The sequence below is a fragment of the Bidens hawaiensis genome, unplaced genomic scaffold, assembly GCF_021521415.1.
Source record: "Bidens hawaiensis isolate Kalapana, Puna unplaced genomic scaffold, B.hawaiensis_p1.1 tig00039203_1, whole genome shotgun sequence".
NCBI classification, from domain to species: Eukaryota; Viridiplantae; Streptophyta; class Magnoliopsida; order Asterales; family Asteraceae; genus Bidens; species Bidens hawaiensis.
Window position 1 is genome coordinate 70,574 of NW_027505600.1, and position 23,521 is coordinate 94,094.

At 35.0% G+C, this 23,521-nt stretch overlaps 2 protein-coding genes and 1 pseudogene across 4 annotated transcripts; all 3 read left to right on the forward strand.

Annotated features, from left to right (window-relative positions):
- Positions 1-6,860: 6,860 nt before the first annotated feature.
- Positions 6,861-12,204, forward strand: LOC143614212 (protein NRT1/ PTR FAMILY 3.1-like). The gene is made up of 4 exons (XM_077087712.1): positions 6,861-6,982; positions 7,745-7,962; positions 9,159-9,712; positions 11,212-12,204. The coding sequence occupies exons 1-4, from the start codon at positions 6,904-6,906 to the stop codon at positions 12,098-12,100; spliced, it is 1,740 nt and encodes a 579-aa protein (XP_076943827.1). The 5' UTR covers positions 6,861-6,903; the 3' UTR covers positions 12,101-12,204.
- A 105-nt stretch (positions 12,205-12,309) lies between these two features.
- Positions 12,310-15,696, forward strand: LOC143614211 (heat shock cognate 70 kDa protein-like; annotated as a pseudogene). Its single transcript, XR_013150256.1, has 2 exons — positions 12,310-13,151; positions 14,032-15,696. The product of XR_013150256.1 is annotated as a heat shock cognate 70 kDa protein-like (transcript).
- A 2,447-nt stretch (positions 15,697-18,143) lies between these two features.
- Positions 18,144-22,953, forward strand: LOC143614206 (ACD11 homolog protein-like). 2 transcript variants are annotated; one of them, XM_077087708.1, is made up of 5 exons: positions 18,144-18,325; positions 19,584-19,806; positions 21,372-21,544; positions 21,636-21,781; positions 22,662-22,953. In XM_077087708.1, the coding sequence occupies exons 1-5, from the start codon at positions 18,291-18,293 to the stop codon at positions 22,766-22,768; spliced, it is 684 nt and encodes a 227-aa protein (XP_076943823.1). In that variant the 5' UTR covers positions 18,144-18,290; the 3' UTR covers positions 22,769-22,953. The 2 variants fall into 2 exon arrangements, with proteins under 2 accessions (XP_076943823.1, XP_076943822.1); XM_077087707.1 differs by having other exon boundaries at positions 18,146-18,325; positions 19,581-19,806.
- The last annotated feature ends 568 nt before the right edge of the window (positions 22,954-23,521 follow it).

A 23,521-nucleotide genomic window follows, 5' to 3' on the forward strand; every position in this document is an offset into this window, starting at 1 on the left:
AATATTAATACAAATATATGTGTTGTTTTTAGATGTTATGACCGGAAACAATACACCAAAAGGATCTACCGTTGATGAAGATTGGGAGTAACTTTGAAGATGAAGCATATGAAGAAAAGAATGAAGATTGGAACTAAACTTTTAGTGTTTTTTTTGTTAAGAACTTTGTTAAATTTAAACTCTAGTACTCTTTCAAGTTTGTATTCGTTTGGTTCCATGTGACAAATGCCTATTTTTGTGTTTTGAATCTAATATGCATTTTCATTATTTTGAATTTTTTTTGCAATGTCAATAAAAAAATTATTTAAAAAAAAAAACCGAATATAACCGAACCGAAACCGATCGGTTTGTATATTTGAAAAAACCAAATTTTCGGTTTCGGTTTCGGTTTCACCTAAAAACCGAACCGAACCGTACCGTGCACACCCCTACTGTTGAGAAGGAGGTTGACGTGGAAGCTCGTCAGTCTGAATATGCTCCTCCTCAGCAGTAGGACTGTCTTGCTGATCACCACTACCACCCCCACCTTGAAACAAATAATCAAAACGGATATCACGGCCGGACTGATCGTCCGGACCCCCCCGTTGAAACATCAGTTGGAAGAGTCGGCATCCTCTCGTCTGCAGTAACTTCAACCAATGGGGAGGTTGGACGATCCTCCACGTAAGCAGCATCAGGCGGAGTAGATGGTTTATCCTCCGCCCCTCCCCTTGAAAAAGGGGATGATGGCTTTTCAGTTTGAGGAGTTGGTGTGGACAACTTCTCCGATATATCCTCACTGAAGATCAACGGATCTACACAACAAAATTTATACTTAGCAAAATACTAACACAAGGAATACAATATTTAAAGGCTAACATGTATCTTCAACAATGTCAATACGGTCAACAAGGCTATACCATGGCTTCTTGGGACGGTGTATCTTCCATTTTTTCCTTGATGGTCCCGCCTCAGAATCCGCAGTCTTCACACTCGTATGACCCATCTGAGAAGCAAGGAAAGCTCTCTTCTTCTCAAATTCTGCTAATAAAGATGAGACAGAGGAAAATTCAGAAGCACCCTCATTAGAGTCCTCTTCTTCTTCCGAAGCAGAAAACTGAGGCACATCCCCATCATCATCGCTTGATGAAAGGATGGCAAGCATTCCTTCGGAAGTAACAGCAGTAAGGGGAGGAGGATTTAGAGTGTACGCACCTGTTTCAAAGGTGGCGTTAGAAGTCACAGGTTCAGCCCGAACTTTCTTTGGAAACAAAAACTGGGACTTAGTTTTCTCAAGAATAGGTTGGTCCCCCGCCTCGCGGATACTTTTGCGGACACAACCCCTGTTTTCAAAAAGGGCATTGAACATAGAGCTTCGGCCTGAAAAAAGATAGAAAACAAATTATCAAAATATTCAAGCAAGCAAAGAGACAATAAACGGAAACTTACGCTTATTCAAGTCTACAAAAATGGGCTCCATAAGTTCTGTTGGCCACAAACGGCTCATGCCCGCCCACACTAGAGCTTCTTCCGGTAAGGCTCGCATGGGTGTCGGTTCCATTGTGAGTACACGGTACCATTCTTGGCCCTCATGAGCAACGGTAACAACGTCAGGAAGGGCGGAATTTACTGGGCGGCGAACCATATCTAACGGCACCACGTCCTCAGAAATCCAAAAATACTTGTTCCGCCAGTCCTTGGACCCTTTTTCAACTTCATATCCGATACTTCGATCGGAAAGCCCTTGACATGTATACCAACCATTACGGTTAGCAAGACGATAAAACACAGGGAATCGGTCAACATGTGGCATCATGTCACGTGCTATGCACACAAATTCATAGTGACGAATCCACATCATAGCACGAGGATGCAATTGGGATAAGTAGATCCCATACGCAGTTAACAATCTCTGCAAAAATTTTGTTATAGGAAGATGAAAATTCCCGTGAACAAAATAAATCGGCATACAAAGCCATTTTCCCAGGCGGTGGGAAACTGGCTATGGATCCAGGAGCAGGGAACTCTGGCCCCCACTCCGGTGGAATGCCATAAGTCTCTAGCAACTTCTCGTAATCAGAATAGTACCACGACACTTCTGTCTCATCAACCTCAGTTTGAACATTCGACATCTTAGAAAGATTTGATGAGAGAATACAAGAAAGTTCAATGCTTTATCAAAGAAAAAATTAAGAAGATAATCAAAGCAAAAGAGCGATAAAACTTCAAAAAGAAGGAGTATCTCCTTATTTATACCCATCGCAATTAATGCGATGGGATATGAACAATAGAGAGAGAAAAACATCACCCAATCAGTGATTGCCACGTCACACGGGAAATTCGAAAAAGAGAAAAAGTTATACAGTCGGGTACAGTGACAGCCGTAAAAAACGTTCCATCACCTGTTCACGCGCCTGTGAGTGATCAACTTGTCCTTTTTCATGATTATCTATAGCAACAGAAGATATTTTCTACCTAACTTTCGAATAACAAAAATCCCCAACACACATTAAGTCCAGAATTTCACCCGCATAAAGACTTCACACGGAAGAAACACTGGACTGGGGGGACTTGTAGAGGTAGGGTACCAAAAAGACCCAAATACCCTTAAGTACCACCCGCGGGTCACAGAGAATGCTCTTATAAGCCACCCGCGGGACAAACGGATCACCCACATATCAAGATAGAGGAGGAACGTCCTCATTATACGCGCGGAAGCATCCGGGCGTCCTCAAAAGTCGTCCGCGGGACAAGACATATGTCCGCATAAATAACTGGAGGACAGTGCCAGTAGGACAGCTGTCACCATTCAAATACTTTCTAGAAGAAAGACTCATGATTCTTACTTGGGGAATACGTGACATACTAACCAATGAACAAAGGACACCTGATCAGGTTGTTATAACCGTGCACATGGTCAGGGTGCGATCCACCCTATCAGCTGGTGACACGTGTCCAGGTTGTTATACCCATGCACATGGGACGTATAGCCCAACCTATCACAAGAAGACACGTGTCCAGGCGGTTATCAAAGATCTTCTAGAAGAGGACAGCTGCCCCAATCATCTTTCATCATCCTTCGGCTATAAATACCTTGTCAAACGGTATTAGGTATTCATTCACTCACATATATTCTGACTACACTTAGTCTCTGTACTTCAGTATTTTCTTCATTACGAACGTTACTGATTCTCACGCCGGAGGGTGGTTACAGGAAGACCCCCCCCACTTGTCCTTCCTGTAACGAGACTCACGGTGTTTGTTTTGCAGGTTCCGGTCACTGGACTATAGGGAGTTTTACTCATATAGTGGTAGTAGTTATCGTATTGTACCCTGTGGACTCACTGGATCCAGGACCCATACCCAGGGAGTGGTTGGGTGTCTCTTCATTGGCGCCATCCATGATTTGAGTTAGAACAGCAATAGTTTTCGTTGGTTTTTTGGTTCGTTTGATATGAGTAAACTTCCTGAAGGGCCGACGGGAACCCCTGCAACTGAGTCACGTGTAACTAACACAGAAGCACCTCCGGGTCTTAGTGTTTTTGCACATATCACGACTACAACCGGCCGTACTCTTGAGCGAGTCACAGCTCCGGGGTCACGGAACATTGACGTAACACCTGGGGGTTTTACCCTAGAAAACGTCATAGCACGGTGTTTGTTTAGCAGGTTCCGGTCACTGGACTATAGGGAGTTTTACTCATATCGTGGTAGTAGTTATCGTATTGTACCCTGTGGACTCACTGAATCCAGGACCCATACCCAGGGAGTGGATCCGTGTCTCTTCATCTACTAACACGTTTAACTAAATTGATCTGTCTAGCGTTAGCTCTATTGTTCACGAGATGATTAATTTGAAAAGGGATTTTATGCTATAACTTAAACTGGTTGTGTATGCTGTATAATATCCGGTTATGTAGTTTAAATTAAATTAAATTTTCAACAATTTTGCAAACAAGCAAAAAACTAGAAGAATGGACACCAATTTTGGCATATTAAAAAAAATTGTTTCAATGAGTGGTAGTGATACAATAGTTATTGATCCTGTGATTTTAAAGACCTACGATATATTTGAATCAACCTGGTCGATAAAATACCAGCGTTGCATACTAATTTCTTTGTTTCACTAGTTTATTTGAGTTATGAAGTTGATGCTTAAATGTGCCTAAACGTCATGCCTTAAATAAGAATACAAGTAGTCATATATGCGAATAAAACGGTCACAACACGAGTCTTTGTTCACCCATATGGTGATTTTTGTATATTTTGTTGATGATGCGAGAAAAAAAAAAGACGTTCGAGCATTTATTTCTGGTTAAACCAACTTAAAGCTATAAAGCTATATATTAAACTAGTTATAATGAACACTAAAATTGGTGTTTGCTTCCCACAAAATCGGTGTTGGTTCAATTTCTTACAAAGTGTAAGATTTGGTGGTTATTAGGTGTAAAAGAATTGTTATTTTAAAAGAAAAGGAATGCAAAATATCGTGACTAAAAAAGGTTATTGCTCTATCATGAAAACACACTTATTCTCATAGAATATATTATCAGTCCACTTTTTAACTGGCAAAATAAGGTACACACTTCTTAGACCAAACTCAAATATCTTCGGCCAACCTCACTAATAGTTTGATTAAGTTTTGTACTACTTGTTAGCTCTAGTGTCCAATGTTTTCATAACTGGGTCGGAGATCGTATCTGGCGTCTTATCATGTTATCTGACGGTTCGGTTTTTAAAACTGGATAACGAGTTTCGATACATGCCGGTACACGAGTTTGAGTAATTAGATTGGTATCACATAAAACATACATATTTCAAACCCATAAAAGTTGTTATACAAGTTATCTAGAGCATGCACAGGGCCGGCTCTAGGGGGTGTAAACTAAGCCCACACTTGGATAGGGCGTCCAACTTAGATAAAAAAAAACATACTAAATGATGAAAATGACTCTTAAGTTATTTGAAATGACAAACGTATTCGTGATTAGTTGTTTAGCGTTATAACAATAAAATTCGAACAATGACTTGACTTTCCGTTTTATTATAGGCCTACAAAATGGTTAGACCATCCCCGAGCATGCAAAAACGCTCAGAAACACTGAACGTGCTTCCTCATAAATATTTATTTTTATTGTTATCTTCTAAAACTTTCTTACTTTTAAAATGCATATTTTTTTTTAAATGGCGGCATTTTATTAACATACTACCAAGAACAAACAAACAATGCATATTAATTTAATGTCTTTTCTTTTTATTAAGACTCGATAACAAAATGTCAAGAAAATGGTTTAAGAGTTAAAACATGTGTCATTTATCGTATTTTAATAATTTATTATTAGTCATGATATTATTTTAAAATACAATAAATGATTTATATATATATATATATAAGTTGCTATCAAATCTCTTGTTTATTATTTTAGCATGGCCCCAGAAATATTTATATGTAATTTAATAAAACATTTGTATTGGAAAGTTGTTACGTCGACTCTCATGCACTATTCAAAGGTGTTGACAAGCACTACATTTGCATGTCATTGTACAATATCTATATTGATAAAGATTCTTTTAACATTTATGATGTAAAAGCAAAACTGCCTTTAACCTAACTATGTATCTTGTTAGTGGTAATACTATTCTTAGTTGGTCAAACTCATGTATATCTACTTATCTAGAAAACTTCATTTTATAAAAAAAAAATATATTAAAGTTTCCAATGATCGGGTTAAGCAGACACCTCTTTTTGACCCTTTTGGTTCTGCCTATATATGTATCATTATTTACTTGTATGTTTAACTAAGAACTTAAATTCTTTTAACTAAAACATTTATATTATTTTTCTTCATGTTTTAATATAAATAATCAAGGTAAATCCGACAATATTGATATTATCGTAGTGCCCAATCTAGCAATTCATATGAGTTAACCGATCAAAATCGAAATACAATTAAGTGTATGTTTTGAATGTTTATATTTAATACGTTTAAAGTTAGAAGGTGAATATGACATGCACTATATAATCTAAGATGGCACTAAGTTAGGGTTGAGATGGCTTTCGATATTCTTGATTTTATGTCTGATTATTCATTAATTAACGGTCGTATTATACACATGTTTCTTTACGTGTATTAGGGTTTATGATCTTAAATGAATACAAATTACTTGTTATAATTCCCGTCACACAAAAAACAATCTTAATTCATCCCAAAAGTTATAATATCAAATAATGAAAGTATAATGGTAATATTTTTTTTCTAAGTGTTTAACAACTTTAATATATTTAAAATACTATTTATTATATCTTTATAATTATATAATATATTAATATATTCGGTTTACATGCAAGTAAATATGTATAATATTGGTTTTGAATAATCTAGCTATAAACACACGTCCATACTTGATCACCAAAAGATTTTATAACTATTCGCATACCTAATTCTGTAACCGAATACATGTACATGTACTACCCGTTGCGTATGTGTTTATGGTTTCCATTTTTCTTAATTCGATTTTTTCCTTTATGAACATAAATGCATCTTGAATTTATGAAAATATTTATTCAATTATCCTGATGTTAAAAACCTTTATATAATACACTTTTGTCTAATATATGTATACATAATATGCTATAAAAGTTTTAGCCTTGTATTCTGTTACTTTATATAAGACAAATAACAATAACAACTTAAAACATTTTGAACCCACAATGATAAGTTGATAATATCAAATTCCTATACCTATCAAATGAGCCACCAAATAAATCCAAAATATTGGCACATTTTTATATTTTGCTCTTCATTCACACAGATTTATGGCCACAAAATAATAGTGACAAAATCCTAAAGTTAACTTCTTACACCACCCACTATAAATATGTACACATTTTAGCAACTATAACTCATAACTATATACACAACAATGGAAGAGAGACAACACAAAAACCATGAAAATGGAAAAAAGCCCAAAGGTGGACTCATCACCATGCCCTTCATATTTGGTATAATACTCTTTTTTCTACTTATTACTAACTAGTGTTTAACTCAGCGTGTTATGCCGGGACATGTTAGTAAAACCTAGGCGGTGGTAAACCAAGTGTTGTGGGTCTCAAGTGTTGAGACGGTTGGTTTTGGTTACGTGCGTTATTGTACTGAAAGTAAAACATAAAAAAAATTAGTTAGAGTTGGACCAATGGGGTGACATCGGTCGGTAAAACTTAATAATTGGTAAAACCCGACTGTTGTCTACCCTGGTGTTTAGGTTGTCAGTCTACTCAAATTTGGTCGTTTCGTCGTGTTCTTTACGATATTGGAACTAAAACAAATTTAACATTCAGTAGGTTTTCATTACATTCGTTACGGAATTGGAACTAAAACAAAGCGCACTGAGTTTACGCGAATTCGGTCAGTTTCTGTCACGATCATTACAACACATGAACTAAAACAAAAAATAAAAAAATTGGCATTCAGCCGGTTTTCGTTACGTTCGTTACAGACCGAAACTACAACAAAAAAAACAAACAAATTAAAAAAAACAAAAGTGCAAAACACCACCAATAAGGTGCTGCAAAGTGGTCCCATCAACGCTTTGCGGTACCAAAGTTTCAAATTGTTATAATAATAATAATAATAATAATAATAATAATAATAATAAAATAATAATAATAATAATAATAATATTTTGCTTCAACTTTTTTAATAAAATGCAAAAAAGGGTGCATGTGTTGTTGATGTTTAAAGGTTAATATTTTGATGTTATGCAGCAAATGAGGTGTGTGAGAAGTTGGCTATGGTGGGCTTTCAGACCAATATGATCAGTTATTTGACAACACAACTAAATATGCCGATGACTAAAGCCGCTAACACGTTGACAAACTTTGGCGGTACCTCTAGTTTGACGCCTTTGACCGGGGCTTTTATCGCTGATTCTTTTGCAGGTCGGTTTTGGACCATCACGGTTGCTTCCATTATTTATCAACTTGTAAGTTTTCGTTAAATTCGTACATGTAGTTTGTCTTGGTCAGAAGCAAAACGGGCCGTTTTAAAAAATTTTGACTTGATTTTTCTTGGTAACGGGCTGTGAGCGTGGAAAAATGGGCCGGTTGGGTTAGAACGAGTTAGGTCAAAAGAGTTTGTGTTAAAAAAAGTTATATTAGGTTCGGGTCAAAATTCATTCAGTTTTTCTTGGTTACTGGCTGTGAGCCTGGGGAAACGGACCAGTCGGGTCAAGTAACGGGCCAGACAAAAGTTCTGACTAAACCGGGTCGTTTTAAGATTTTTAATCTGGTTCGGGTCAAAATTTATGCAGTTTTTCTTGGAAACTGGTTTTGAGCTGGCAAAACGGGCCGGTTAGGTCAGGTAACGGGTTAAAATGAGTTCTGAGCAAAACGGGCTGTTTTAAAATTTTCAACATGGTTTGTGTCACAATCCATGACTTTTTCTTGGTAACTGGTTGTGAGCTTGGCCAAATGGGCCAGTCAGATCAGGAAACGGGTCAGAATGAGCCTAACCAAACGGGTTGTTTAAAAAAATGCTAACTTGGTTTGGGCCAAAATAAGTTTTTTTCTTTTAGCAAAATGAACTTGGGTTGAAATAAGTCGCTTTTTAAAAATAAAGTACAAAAACAGCTTCACCTGCTATATCTTTTTTTATTACTATACTGTCAACGACAAACAATGGTCATGGGTGACGCTGACACATATTAACCCGTTTTAACTTAACAAGTCTTATAAAGTGATCCATTTTAACCCGTTTTATAATTTAAGTTGACCGAAACATAGCTATAATTTCTTTGAGAGAGAATTTCAAATTCTGTCTCTTAAATATATACGATTTATGGATCATGTCCTTCAAAAAGTTTATTTGCGGATGGTGTCCTTTATATGACAAAATACATTCGTTTTTTGTCCTTTACACTAACTGTCATCCAAAAACTCGGTTAAATCCAAACATGCAAAGACTTAACGGGGTTTTTGTTTAACATATTTAATTTAGTTTCTTTTTCTAATGATATATTTAATTTGTTTTTAATTTAATTATAAATACTTAAATATTATGCGTAAAAAGACTTAAATGCCCTAAAATGCCAAGACTTAACGAGGTTTTTGGATACCAGTTAGTCAAAAGGACAAAATTTGTAATTCTGTCTTTCTTTTAACCTTCAATTCTTATATATAGGGTATGATATCACTAACAATATCAGCAATACTCCCAAACTTAAGACCACCACCATGCCAAGATGGACAAGTATGCCAAGAAGCCAACTCGGGCCAACTCGCAATATTATACATATCCCTTTTACTAACCGCAATCGGGTCAGGCGGGATCCGACCCTGTGTGGTGGCATTCGGGGCGGACCAGTTTGACGAAACCGACGAAAAACAAAAAGCTAGCACATGGAAGTTTTTCAACTGGTATTATTTTTGCATGGGGACATCTAATCTTGTGGCCGTGACGGTAATTGTTTATATTCAAGATTATGTCGGGTGGGGGTGGGGTCTTGGCGTCCCGTCTATAGCTATGGCTATATCGATTGTTGCGTTTGTGCTTGGGTACCGTTTGTATAGAAATATGGACCCGTCGGGTAGCCCGTTTACGCGGTTGGTGCAAGTGTGTGTGGCGGCTTATAAGAAGAGAAAGGTGGTTTTGGATGATAAGATGCTTTATGAGAATAATGAGATTGATGCTTCTATTTCTGTTGCTGGGAGACTTCTTCATACTCAACAAATGAAGTAAGTATATAATATTATTCTTATGTTATTATGTATCACCTTTTGTTCATGCCACTTTTGCATGCATGTAAAAGAATCGGGTTGTTTTAACTTTAACTGAACAAACGAACGGGCAAGAAAAGTACTTAAATGAATGGATTTTCTTGTTTGTGTTATTTCGTTAAAAAAATGAACGTGTTCGTCTTTTTTTATGTTTGTTCGTTAATATTATTCTAAAGAATATAAATGAATACAGACGAACATGTGTTGACACAAGTGAACATCAATTAAAAGTTGTTGTAAATGAAGAGTAGAGTCGGGGCCCGGGCCCCATCTGTTCATTTTTTATAATGAGCTAAAACATTGAGCTCTAGCTCGGCTCGTAAAAAACCTGAGAGAGCTTGTGGGTTGTCAGGCCAGCTCAGCTCGTGTATTAAAAATTAATTTTGTAATTTTTAAATACTATGTATTTAAAACAAAGGGTAATATTTTAACATAATGAAGATTTTATTAATTATGTATGTGTGTGTATTGAAACTTGAATTTAACTCAAACAAGCCAGACGAGCAAGCTTACTTTGGCTCGGGCTTATTTACAAACCGATTCGAGGCGGCTTGGATCGCTCACAAATGAGTCAACTTCGAACAAGCTTTTCTCAAGAAAGTGCGAGTTTTTTTAGGAGTCCAATTAGAGTTAAACAACACTACCAAATTAGTGTCTAAATCATCTTGAGTCACATTAGAGGAGTCAATAATATCTAATATTTTAAAGTATACAACAATATAGATTGGACTCAACTTTTTAATCATATGCTAGCAGACCTTAAAGAACATTAAAGATAGGGTGTGCGTGGTGCGGTTCAATAAGGTTTTAGGCTAAAACCAAGCTGAAAACCAAAATTTCGGTTTTTGGATTTTCTTAATCAGTTCGGTTTCGGTTATTTTGGTTTTGATTTTTCGGTTTTTCATTTGGTTTCGGTTCGGTTTCGGTTTTTTCAGTTTTTGTCACTTGAGTTTGCAAATTTGAGGCTGAAAAAAAAAGTTAGCAAAAAATAATTAATTTAAGTATAAATAAAAAGTTAACTAATAGACTGTTATATATTTGACCAAAAATATAAGAGTTACATATTTATTAAATTCTTATAAATTACTTAAAATAATAAAAAAATTAAATTTTAGGTTTTAGATTCGGTTCGGTTTTTTCGGTTTTTATTACATGGAAAACCAAAACCGAACAATTGGTTCGGTTTTATAAACACATAAAACCAACCCGTCAGTTTTTGTTTCGGTTTGGTTTTCTTGGTGGGGATTTTTCGGTTTTTCGGTTTACACACCCTCATTAAAGAAACATAAACTAAATGAACAAACATAAATGGCACAACTCTTTATGGTCATTCATTTAATTAAGTAAATGATATTTCTAGTCATGTTTGTTTGTTTATTAAATAAACAAACTTCTCATCTAACCGTTCGTGTAAAGTTCGGTCTACTTACAAATCTAATTTTGTGATTGTAACTCAGGTTCTTGGACAAAGCTGCCATTGTGACACAAAAAGACCAAGCAAAATCCCAATCAAAACCAAACCTATGGAGACTAAACACAGTCCACAGAGTTGAGGAACTCAAATCCTTAATCCGAATGGGTCCGATCTGGGCTTCCGGTATCATATTATTCACAGCATATGTCCAACAAAACACTTTCTCCCTTCAACAAGCGAAAACCATGAACCGACACCTCACAAAAACCTTCCAAATCCCCGCAGGGTCCATGTCCGTCTTCACCTTAACCTCCATGCTAGCCACCATTGTGTTTTACGACCGCATGTTCGTTCCCATCATGAAAAGGTTCACAGGGATGGAAAGAGGAGTTTCTTTCCTTAGTAGAATGGCCATCGGGTTGACTATATCGATCTTCGCTACATTAATCGCCGGGTTCATGGAAATAAAGCGTAAAAACGTCGCTATAGCGCATGGTTTGGTTGATAAACCGCATGAAACAATTCCCATAATGGTTTACTGGTTGGTGCCTCAATATAGTCTTCATGGGATAGCCGAAGCGTTTATGGCGATCGGGCATCTAGAGTTTTTGTATGATCAAGCGCCCGAGAGTATGAGGAGCACGGCGGCTGCGTTGTTTTGGATGGCGATTTCGGCTGGGAATTACATGAGTACACTTTTGGTGACTTTGGTGCATAAGTTTAGCCAAGGGGCAGATGGATCAAACTGGTTGCCTGATGATAATTTAAATAAAGGAAAGTTGGAGTATTTTTATTGGATGATCACATTGTTGCAAGTTGTTAATTTAGTTTACTACTTGCTTTGTGCAAAGTTTTACACTTTTAAGCCACTTGAGGTTGTGCATAGAGATGGTCACCAAGATCATGAGATTGAGCTAGGAAACAATGTTTGATTTGTATCACTTTATCATAAGTCATATATGTATAGTTGAAATAAATTTTATAAGGTTATATATGGAGTAACCTATTCATGATGGCTTAAAGATTATGAATTTATATCTTATAACAATTACACAATGAAAACTTACCAACTTATTAATAAATGTTTTATTATATTATTAGTTTTTATCCCTCGTATTACAGGGTTTTTTTACATTATTTGTTTCTAATATTTATATATTTTGTTTGGATTTTAATTTTATAATTGTAAAAGTCATATATGTATATTGAAAAAAAATTAATAAGGTTATGCATGTTGTAACCTATTTAGGGATGGCCAAATTCGGTATTGATACCGATTGGGTATCGAAATCGGTGCCGTCGATACCAAAGTTTGTAGTTTCGGTATCGCTACGGTACCGGTACCAGTATTTCCGGAATTTTGCCTTTAATACCGTCGAACCGATAACAAACCGAATATTTCTGTGCCGGTACAAAAAAGTTGCGATTTCGAGATCGGGATTTCGGTACCGGTCCCTAAACCTATTCATGATAACTTAAAGATTGTGTTCAAATTTTATTTTTGAAGTCTAATGATAATATAATCAAAAGTTAGCAGTTTATTAATTAATAAAAGTTGTACATTACCGAATTAATATTAATTTTGTTACATATCTTCTCCAAAGAATTACTGATATACTTTCCTTATGCTACAACAACAACCAACCGAACAATAAGAAACTCTTACCTTTTCCACTGCTTTACATATTTGAAATTTGAAAAGCTTAACATAACCATTTAGTTTCATACACATTTATAATTCATTATATTCATTTTGTTAGAAAATGGCCAAGAGAGTTGAAGGAACAGCAGTTGGTATTGATCTTGGAACAACATATTCTTGTGTAGCAGCCTGGTTTGATAAACACAACCGTGTCAAAATCATTCCGAATCAACAAGGTAACAGGATTACTCCTTCATGTGTTGCTTGGGATGAAGTGCAACTTCTAGTTGGTGAGGCTGCTAAGAATCAAAGCACTAGGAACCCTAAAAACACTGTTTTTGGTAAGTTGGTTTATTATCAAAACTTATATTAATATTAATGGAAAAATGACTGAAATGTTCCCGGCACCGGGTGGATTTCTCTAGGCATCGGGTGGTTTATTCTTGGCGGTTACTAGATTAATCTAGGCGTGGTTTTCAATTCAAAATAGATTTCTTTTTCATATTATAAAAAAATCTGATGCTATATGAATACTTACATATATTAATAAAAATAACCAAACATTTTTAATAACTTACGTTGTAAATTTTTTTAATAATAATAATAAGGATCTTATTTTAATAATATCAGATTTTATGAAAAAAGAATTCAAATATGATATTATAAACAATTTTATGGAAAAATTTTTATATTAATATTAATGGGAAAGTGACAAAAATGTTCCCGGCGCCGGGTGATTTTTCTAGGCATCGGGTGGTTTATTCTAGGCGGTTACTAGATTAGTTTAGGCGTTGCTGGTTTTCAATTGAAATAAGATTTTTTTTTTCATATTATAAAAGAATCTGATGCTATATGAATACTTACATATATAAAAAATAACCAAACGATTTTCATAACTTACTTTGTATGATCTTTTAATAATAATAAGGATCTTATATTAATAATATCAGATTTTGTGAAAAAAAAAATTCAAATATGATAATAATAAACAATTTCATGAAAAAAAATATATAAAGGATTTAAATTTGAAAAACTAGGCAGCGCCTAGATTAATCTAGTAGTCGCCTAGAAAAAAACCACTCAACGCCTATAAAATCCACCCGGCGCCCGGTTTTGAAATAACAGGCGGCGCCGGGAACATCTTTGTCCTATGGTCATTTTCCCTATATTAATTTGTTGACCATTTAAGTTGTATTTTTTGTTTCAAATGATAATTTGCAGATGTGAAACGTTTAATGGGAACAAGATTCAGTGATGGTGTAGTGCAAAAAGACATTAGTACTAGACCGGTCAAGGTAAGCGAAGGGCCAGGGGCGAAGCTGATCATTGTATTTGAACACGAGTCCGAAGAAAAGAAGCATTCACCAGAAGAAATATCTTCAATGATTCTAAAAAACTTGAAAGAAGCTGCCGAAGCGTATCTTGGAACAACGGTGATCAACGCAGTCATAACCGTCCCTGCATACTTTAGTGACAAGCAACGACAGGTGACCATGGATGCTGGCGCATTGGCAGGGCTTAACGTCATGCGCTTGATCAACGAGCCAACGTCAGCAGCTATCGCCTATGGTCTAGATAAGAGTGTTGATGTTAATAGTGTTAATAAGAAGAATGTGATGGTATTTGATTTAGGCGGTGGAACCTTTGATGTGTCGCTTCTCGAGATCAACAAGGGTGGTGCTATTATCGTGAAAGCTGTGGGCGGTGATACTCATTTGGGCGGAGAGAATTTTGACCAATTAATGGTGAATCATTGCGTTGAGATGTTTAAAAAGCGAGAAAAGAAAGACGTTAGTAAAAACACAAGAGCGATGATGAGGTTGAAAATTGTGTGCGAGAAAGCAAAGAGGGATTTGTCTTCAACGACGCAAACTCCGATTGAAATCGATTGTTTACACGAGGGAATTGATTTTACGACGAAATTTACATGTGTATTAAGCATGTGGAGAATTGTTTGAGAGACGGAAATATGGATAAACGCGATGTTCATGAAGTGGTGGTCGTTGGTGGGTCGACGAGGATTCCTAAGGTGCAACAAATGTTAATGGAGTTTTTCGATGGGAAGCCACTTTGCAAGAGTATTCATGCGGACGAAGCAGTGGCTCAGGGTGCTGCGGTTTTGGCTGCTAACTTAAGCGGTTATGGGAACAAAATGGTTAAGGATTTGGTATTACTAGATGTGACACCTCTTTCTCTTGGCATTAGAGTAGAAAATCTTGCACTAAAATCGAATACGATAATGGATGTTTTGATCCCTAGGAACACGCCCATACCCGTCATCAAGGAGCGGGTTTATTCCACTATCGATGACTACCAAGAAGCCGTGATAATTGATGTGTATCAAGGCGAGGGAAAAGATGTCAACGAGAATATCTTTCTTGACACGTTTACTCTTCATCGCATCCCGGCGGCACCTAAAGGTGTGGAAAAGCTTAAGGTTTGCTTTAACATTGATACTAATGGTATTATCAATGTTTCGGCTGAGGTGATGTCCACGGGTGATAAACGAAGTATCACGATTACTAAGAGTGGAGATTTGTCGAAGGATGGTATCGAGAAGACGGCGAAAAGGATTAAGCTATGAAAAGATAATAAATGATGTGTGTGTGTTTTAAGGTTTTACTATCAAACTAAAACCTAAAAACTTATGAATAAGTGCAAACAATTCAATCTTTTGCAATGGTTTTGTTTTTGTTATTATTGAAATCCATGTTTGATGTTTCATTTGGTCTCTCTGACTTGGTTGTTGGTAACCTATGTATTAGTATGCTAGTGGTCTTTCATTTGCTACTAATAATCATTTAGTTTGCTTACTAGGATATGCTTTATAAATACATGATAAGATGTATATAATCTAATTAACAACACATCTATTTGTATCAAACAATAAGATACTAACATTGATAAGATATTAAGAACCCAAAATTTACTCGGTCATTAGGATGTGGTTCGCACCCAATCCCTTCGGTTGTGACCGAGAAACCTAACAAGTTGATCACGGTTTGTAAGTCATAAAAAATTGTTCTTTTACTTTAATCATGTGTGTGTTAATTTCTTATCTTTGGTTTCTAGGGTATATAAGAGGCAACATAAAGATGATAAGAATCCAAGATTTTTTCAGGGTATTCCTAGAATATAAAATGCATGATATGAGTTGCTGGTGAGCTACTTAACTTAAATCGTGTCAAAGTTGTATATAACTTAAATTAAATAAAATGCAGTAAGAATAGCAAAAGCAATGGAAATATGATATGGCCACCCCAGAATTTTCACACATCTAACACATAGATAGTTTTTCATGTATTTAATTCTTATTTTTTTCATTACATATTATGTTATGCAATGCGGACTGAAGATTATTTTCTATTGTTTCATCTTCGGTGTTCAAATTTCGTACTACTGAACGTTAAATGTTTGAGTCCGGTAATAAAACATTATAAGCACGATATCATAATAAAACAATATGATACTTAAAAATACACAATAAAAATTACGAGGTCACTAGAAATGTATAAGTTTGGAGTGGAAACATTTTTTAGCCATTTAAAACCGTAGCTAATAACATAAAGATGGTTTACCAAACGAAAAATACAAATAACCAACCTTATAATGAATGTAACTCGGGAACTTATTTAAGAGAGAATGAGTTTATCGATACACAACCTTGAATCTCTGCTATAGGTTTACTTCAACGTGTTCAAATGAACTTAGTGGGCTCTATACGGATCCGCCCCTGGGTATATAGATCAATCTTAAAGTCCAAACTTCCTGATGTCGAATTCCAAAAACCAGCAAGAGGTTCCCCACTCTTCTTTGATCCGTCTTAGGGCCGAGTGGCAGCCTCGACCCGAGCGGAAGTGCGATTTCATTCATGTATAAAGTTTCAATTAAATCAGATAACCTTGTTTTACATTTAAGTATTCAACCCAATCATTACTCCAAAATTATTTCTCAAATTCTAACTGGTTTTAATCATTTTATAACATGTGATTTATTATCTTATATGACCATAATCATCTGTCCACTGATTAAACCGTATTGTTTATTAAAAAACCAACTAATCTGAGTAAACTTTTAATTTAATTAAAAAGATATTTAAATTTAGATACTTTTGGAGAAAATAATGTTCTTGTGGCATATGTTTCAACTAAAACAACTGTCACAGCCTGCCAAAATGATGAGAATCCCTATAATTGATACCCATTGCCCTTATGATTTTAGGAAAAGACATTACATACCATTGTTTTATATGTGTATATAATATAAGTCCTTTATGTTTTGAAACTAGACTTATGTGGCTAGTGGTCCAAAGTTAACGTTATCCCATTCTCATAAAATGTGAAAGTAAACAGACGCAGATTCTCCACATAATGAATATAAATTTTATTTGTATATTTTATATTTGGACCTCATAGTTGAATGATACTATATTTAGTCCAAAAGATAGAAAAGTGAAATAAAATTAATTAGGATAACCCTTATGTGATTATCATAGTCTATAAATCTTAATTCTAAAGAGTATATGAATATTCAAATTTTCTTTAATGTTAGTTACCTTAAAAAAACACTCACACACACACAAAAAGAACATGAAGACACCGGTAAATGATTCTAGTTGCTCACGAGCTAATCTAGATCAGATCACTTAAATCTCCACTCGAGCCAAGATAAATGAGTTTCAGTTTATATTGCAGCTCTTTAAATAAAACGAGCTCGAGCCTCACATGTTAAGCTTTACTAGGATCCCACAGTTAAACAAGCCTATTATTTATATAACTTTTATTTAATATTTCAATACATGTTACATATTTATAGTAAAAGTATCTAAATGATATTATATTCCGGTTATATCAAACCAAGGGCGTAGCTTAGTTGAGATCAGGGTGGCCTCAGCCCCCTCCGTTTTTTTTCTCTCTAGTATAAATTTATCCTTTTTTGACTAAAAATTTTGATATATAATGTAAATTTATTTGTTTTTACCAAAATTTTCAGCCCCCCCCCCCCACCCACCCACTCACTCGGTGTATATCTCAAAGCTTCGCCACTTTATAAAACTGTTAATATACATAAATAACAACTAATGAAAAAACGATCCAAACTCAAGCTTTAAAAATCACTCATGATCCAACCTTTATGGTCTCTGCAACAAACTGAACACTAACAACTCAGTTTCACAAGCCAAACATGTTACACCCATACCAAAAACAAATGTTATAACATTTACAAGGGTTCATTTTGTCAATACTTAAAAACACAAGATCTTTCAAGTTTCAACACAACTTCTAATAATTGTGGAATATAATATTAGTCAAATCTGACGTGCGGTTACCCCATAATATTCTGGGCCGGCTTGTAAAGTTGTTACCACCCACCTTCATATACACGTCTTCCATTTTCCTTATACACCACACCAATCACATAATAATATTATTATTATTCAAACGGCTCAATTTTCAACTTCTCATCAATATCAAAATTCCATGGATATCTTTTCATACTTCACAACATCTGACAAGTAAGTTCTTTGTTAATTAATCTCCATTTCAATATGTTATTCATCATTATTTTGTTTAACTTTGTGTAAACGAGCCGGGCCCAAGCTTGACTAGGTTCTAGCTCGGCTCGTTTAGAGCTTTTTTTTTAATGTTTGAGATTGGCGTTAGTCGTTTTTTCAAGTTCAAGCTTAACTCGGTTTGGCTTTAATATTATTTATTTGTTGAGGAGAACATTAAATGAGCTAGAGCTCGTGCGCAACATCTTAAACGAGCCAAATCTTGCCCGAGCTTGTGTGCAAATTCGAAAAACTGAAACAAGAACCGATGGTTTTGTTTTATGTTCTTTAAAAAACCGAACTTTTGGTTTTTGGTTTTTGGTTTTCTGTTTCGGTATTGCGTGTAACTAGTGTTGTAAAAATCGCTAGTCGCTAGCCGGGCGGTAGGGTGGAGTAGCGATTAATCGGGATTAATTGGATCGGACTTTAATGTATAATTTTCAGTTTTATATATACACATACATATTTTTGTATGTAATTTTCAGTTTTATACATACACAAACATATTTTGGCCGGAATCTCATTGGAAACCGCTGATTTTTGCTGGAATCTCGCTGGAAACCGTTGGTTTTTGCTAGAATCTCACCAAAAACAGCTGATTTTGGTCGGAATCTCATCGGAAACAGCTGATTTTGGTCGGATTCTCACCGGAAACCGTCATTTTGGCCGGATTTGACGATTGACCGATTAATTGGTCGACTAGCCCAAAATTAATCAGTGAGGTGGGGACTAGCGATTAATCGGTGCCTAGTCGGGATTTATGCAACACTGCGTGTAACTAAAACCGAAAAAAACAAACCGAACCGAACCTAACTTATAGATTTTTATTTTTAACTTTGAATTTATATGTTATTTATGATAAATTAAGATACAGGCACAAATTCATTATTCTGTCTGATTTTTATTTTCGGCCCAAAAGTTTCAAGCCTAGATGAATAAATGATACAACCCAAAAAAGCCGAAACCGAAATGAATCAAAACTAATTTCTGAAAAACTAGAACCGAACGGTTTTAAAAACCCTAAAAACCGAACCAAATCGACCTATGCACACACATACTTAAAAAATACACAGAGCTCGAGATCAGACTCGATAACTAAACAAGCATCATTTGAGGCTCCGGCTTGGCTCATTTCGAGTTTTTATCTTTTTTTAATCAATTTCGATCTCGAGTACCTCACGAGCGGCTCGTTTGCTCACCTGTGAAATATTATGATCAGCAGTTTTGAAGACGATGAATTCGAAGATGCTGGAGAAGGAACAGCTCTTTCTCTTATTGCAGACGCATTCGAAGAGTTATCGAATTCGATTAAAACAGGCAACATAAAGGATGCTTCGTTTGAACTTGATCTTAAACCGTTTTGTGAGGCGTGTTCGTTGATCTCTATACTGTTTGGATCACTCGGAATCGCTTTCAAATTCGCTGAAATGGAATACACATCCAAGGTTTGTTATGCTCTTCATTGAATGCATATGGGTTTTATAATGATTTTGTGATTGATTTACATTGAATGTGATTGTAAGGATGGATTAAGATATAATTGAAATTGTATTTAGATTTTGTATCCTTGATCGGCTCGTTAAAAACTCGGATCGAGAGCTTTTTTAAGGCTCATTTAATAACTAGCTCGATATGGGGCTTCACTTATCAATGTTGAGCGGGCTCGAAAGCCCATACGAGCTTTTTAAAAATATGATTTTTATTTGATATTTTTTTATATAATAACTATTAATATATGTAAATAATTGTGAAAATATATAAATTAATTAATTAATAAATAATACACAAGTCGAGCCTGAGCTCGAGCTTGAGAAACAACTCATGAGCAATGCAATTCTAAACCAGTCGAGCTCAAGCTTGACAAAATACTTACGAGCCAAGCTCAAGCTCGAGCCCTCTAAAACTAAAACGAGCACGGGATCGGCTCGTTTATACGCCTAGAAGTATTAGTCAAATTAGCTAAAAATGGAATAGACATCCAAGTTTTGTTCGTTTCTTCATCGAATTCATCTGAATTCGTTAATAAAATCGTGATTAATCCGCAAACACTAGTTTGACGATCGGCTCGTTAACAATTCGGATCGAGAGCCTTTATTAAGGCTTATTTAATAAATGAGCTTGATATGGGGCTTCACTTATCGATGTCGAACTGGTTCACGAGCCTAAACGATATTTTTAATTATATAATTTTTATTTTATGTATTTATATAATTAATTGGTTATATATATATATATATATATAAACAATGAAAAAATTAATTAAATAATACATAGTATATTATGCATACTTTATAATAATTATTATATATATAAATAATGAGTCAGGTTAATGTACAATAATCCTTAACGTACGCGAATCACACTCAAGGCAAAAACAAAACGCTCAAAAGGCAAAAACAAAACACTTAAAGACAAAATACAAAAACGCTCAAGAAAATCATAATACGCTCAAAACAGGTTTCGTGAAGAAAAGTAAAAAAATGATTGATTAACGATCCAAATCTATTTTTTACGGTGAATCGATGATTAATTGGGTATGTATTGATGATTCCGAGATGTTGAGTTGTGATTTCATGAATCAATTTCATGAATATAGGTATTTTTGTACGTTAAGGTACGTTAAGGATTATTGTATACTGTCCTTTATCTATAAATAATTATAAGAATATATAAATAAAGTAATTAATAAATAAAAACCGAGTCGAGCCTAAGCCAAGCTCGAGCTTGACAAACTACTTATGAGTTGAGCTCGAGCTTTAGAAATGCAATTCTAAACGAGCTGAGCTCGAGCTTGAGTCCTCATAAACTAAAACAAATCGAGCTTTGAATTGTCTCGTCTCGTTTACACCTCTAAAACTATTAGTCAAATGATCTAAAATGGAATACTCATACAAGGTTTGTTCGTTTCTTCGTCAAATTTATCTGAATTGATTAATCCACAAACGCTAGTTTAACGATCACTGTTTACTCATCTGTATTTAGTTTTTGAATTCATTATTGTTACTTTCAGGTTAATGATCTTTTGGATGCATCAACTGTTTACGGCACTTTAAGCAAAGTAATCGACTGCGATGTGAAAACCGACACCGTGCAGGCAGCTGAAAGCCTGACTCGCAAGCTTCGCAGAGTCAGACAAGGTTTAGATCTCATCCGCGAGCTGTTCCAGAACTTTTTGTCCACAGAGTATGCATTTACTTATTTAAGCATCATGTTCTACACATTAATATATTTTATTTTCATGTAATAATATTATGGTGGTGTTGTAATGTTGCAGTGATTACTCATTGAAAGAAGCTGCTTCATCTGCTTATAAACAAGTGTGTGCACCTTATCACACATGGGCTGTTAGGACTGCGGTTTCCGCTGGAATGTGTGCTCTTCCTACTAGAGATCAACTTTTGTTGAATCTTAATGAAACTGGTAAGCTAATCAGCTTCCTTTTTATGTAATATTGATGGTGTGTATGGGTCGGTTTTGGGCTCAAACGAAACCAAAAATCAAAAAATTGATTTTTTGGCTTTTGAAAACCGATCAATTTCAGGGTTTTTGGTGTTGACAATGGGTGTGGTTAGGTTTTTGAGTTCTCGGTTTTACTATTTAGGCTTGAAAATTTGAGCCAAAAAATGGCCTGAGTTAATAAATTTAGGGTTAATGATTAATTGATTGTTACATATTTAAATATGAAAATTTTGGGCTACACCACTTATTAAAGTTTTGTAAGTTACTTAATATTGGTTTTTCTTTACTTTTTTTTTTGTTACAATCGGTTCGGTTTTTTTCAGTTTTTGGTTGATGCAAAACCGAAATTGAATCGAAAAATCAGATTTTTAAGGAAACATAAAACCGCACTGTCGGTTTTTTTATTGGGTTTGGTTCCATCAGTTATTCAGTGTACGTTCGGTTTTTTCGGTTTTAGGGTTTTCTTGAAAAAAGATAAAACCCCACTGCCGGTTTTTATTGGGTTCGGTTTATTCAGTTTTTGGTTGATGCAAAACCGAAACTGACTCGAAAAATCAGTTTTTTAAGGAAACATAAAACCGCACTGTCGGTTTTTTTTATTGGGTTTAGTTCCATCAGTTATTCAGTTTATGTTCGGTTTTCTTGGTTTTAGATTTTCTTAAAAAAGATAAAACTGCATTGTCGGTTTTTTTATTAGGTTTTCCTTCGGTTATCATCTTCGGTTTTTTTGGTTTTAGGTTTTTCTTAAAAAAAATAAACATAAAACCAAACTGTCGTTTTGGTTCAGTTACGTCAGTTATCTTGGTTACATTTCGGTTATAACAGTTATGATGTGTTACAGATGAATCGGCTGAGAATGAAATGAGAAGGTATATACGCACGTCACTTCCGGTTATAAAGTATATTGATAACCTTTACACTTCAAGGGGGATCACATTGGATTGGTAATGTTGTTATACAAGATCTCTATGTTTATTTATGCTTTCAAGGTGTGTTTGTTATTATTCTTTTTGTATATTGCTCATTTTTTACTAGGGTTAGTAAATTGTTTTAGAATTAGCTAGATTTTCTATCACAATTTGACATTCTTGGAATCATATTACCCATATGTATTTATGGCTTTGGTTATTGCTTCTTTTGTTCATACTATGTTTTGCTTCTTGATCGCGTGTAAATTTAGGGGTGTGCAAGAAACCGAAACAGCCAATCAGAAATCTATACAACTGAAAAATCAATGGATTTTATCAATGGATTTTTCAATTGTTCTGGTTTCTGATTGGCTATTTCGGTTTCTTGCACGAACCGGAACAATTGAAAAATCCAAACCGAAAAAACCGAACCGATGGTTTCGTTTTATGTTTGTAAAAACCGAACCAAACCGAATTCTTAAATTTTTGTTTTGTTATTTTTTTATTGAAAAATTCAAACCGAAAAAACCGAACCGATGGTTTCGTTTTATATTTTTGTAAAAACCGAACCAAACTTAATTCTTAAATTTTTGTTTTGTTATTTTTTATTTTAATTAATTTATAAGAATATAATAAATATGTAACTTAAATATTTTTTGCCACTTTTTTTTCGGCCTTAAATTTTCAAGCTCAAATGGCAAAAACCGAAAACGAACGGTTTCAAAAAATCAAAAACCGAAGTTCTGATTTTTGGTTTGGTTTAGCTCAAAACCGCACCACGCACACCCCTACG

Coding starts and splice junctions, on each gene's coding strand:
- LOC143614212 (XM_077087712.1), top strand. CDS start 6,904: ATGGAAGAGAGACAACACAAAAACCATGAAAATGGAAAAAAGCCCAAA. Junction 7,963..9,158: donor CTTCCATTATTTATCAACTT/GTAAGTTTTCGT, acceptor TCTTATATATAG/GGTATGATATCACTAACAAT. Junction 9,713..11,211: donor CTTCATACTCAACAAATGAA/GTAAGTATATAA, acceptor ATTGTAACTCAG/GTTCTTGGACAAAGCTGCCA.
- LOC143614206 (XM_077087707.1), top strand. CDS start 18,291: ATGGATATCTTTTCATACTTCACAACATCTGACAA. Junction 19,807..21,371: donor AAATGGAATACACATCCAAG/GTTTGTTATGCT, acceptor TGTTACTTTCAG/GTTAATGATCTTTTGGATGC. Junction 21,782..22,661: donor GTTGAATCTTAATGAAACTG/GTAAGCTAATCA, acceptor GATGTGTTACAG/ATGAATCGGCTGAGAATGAA.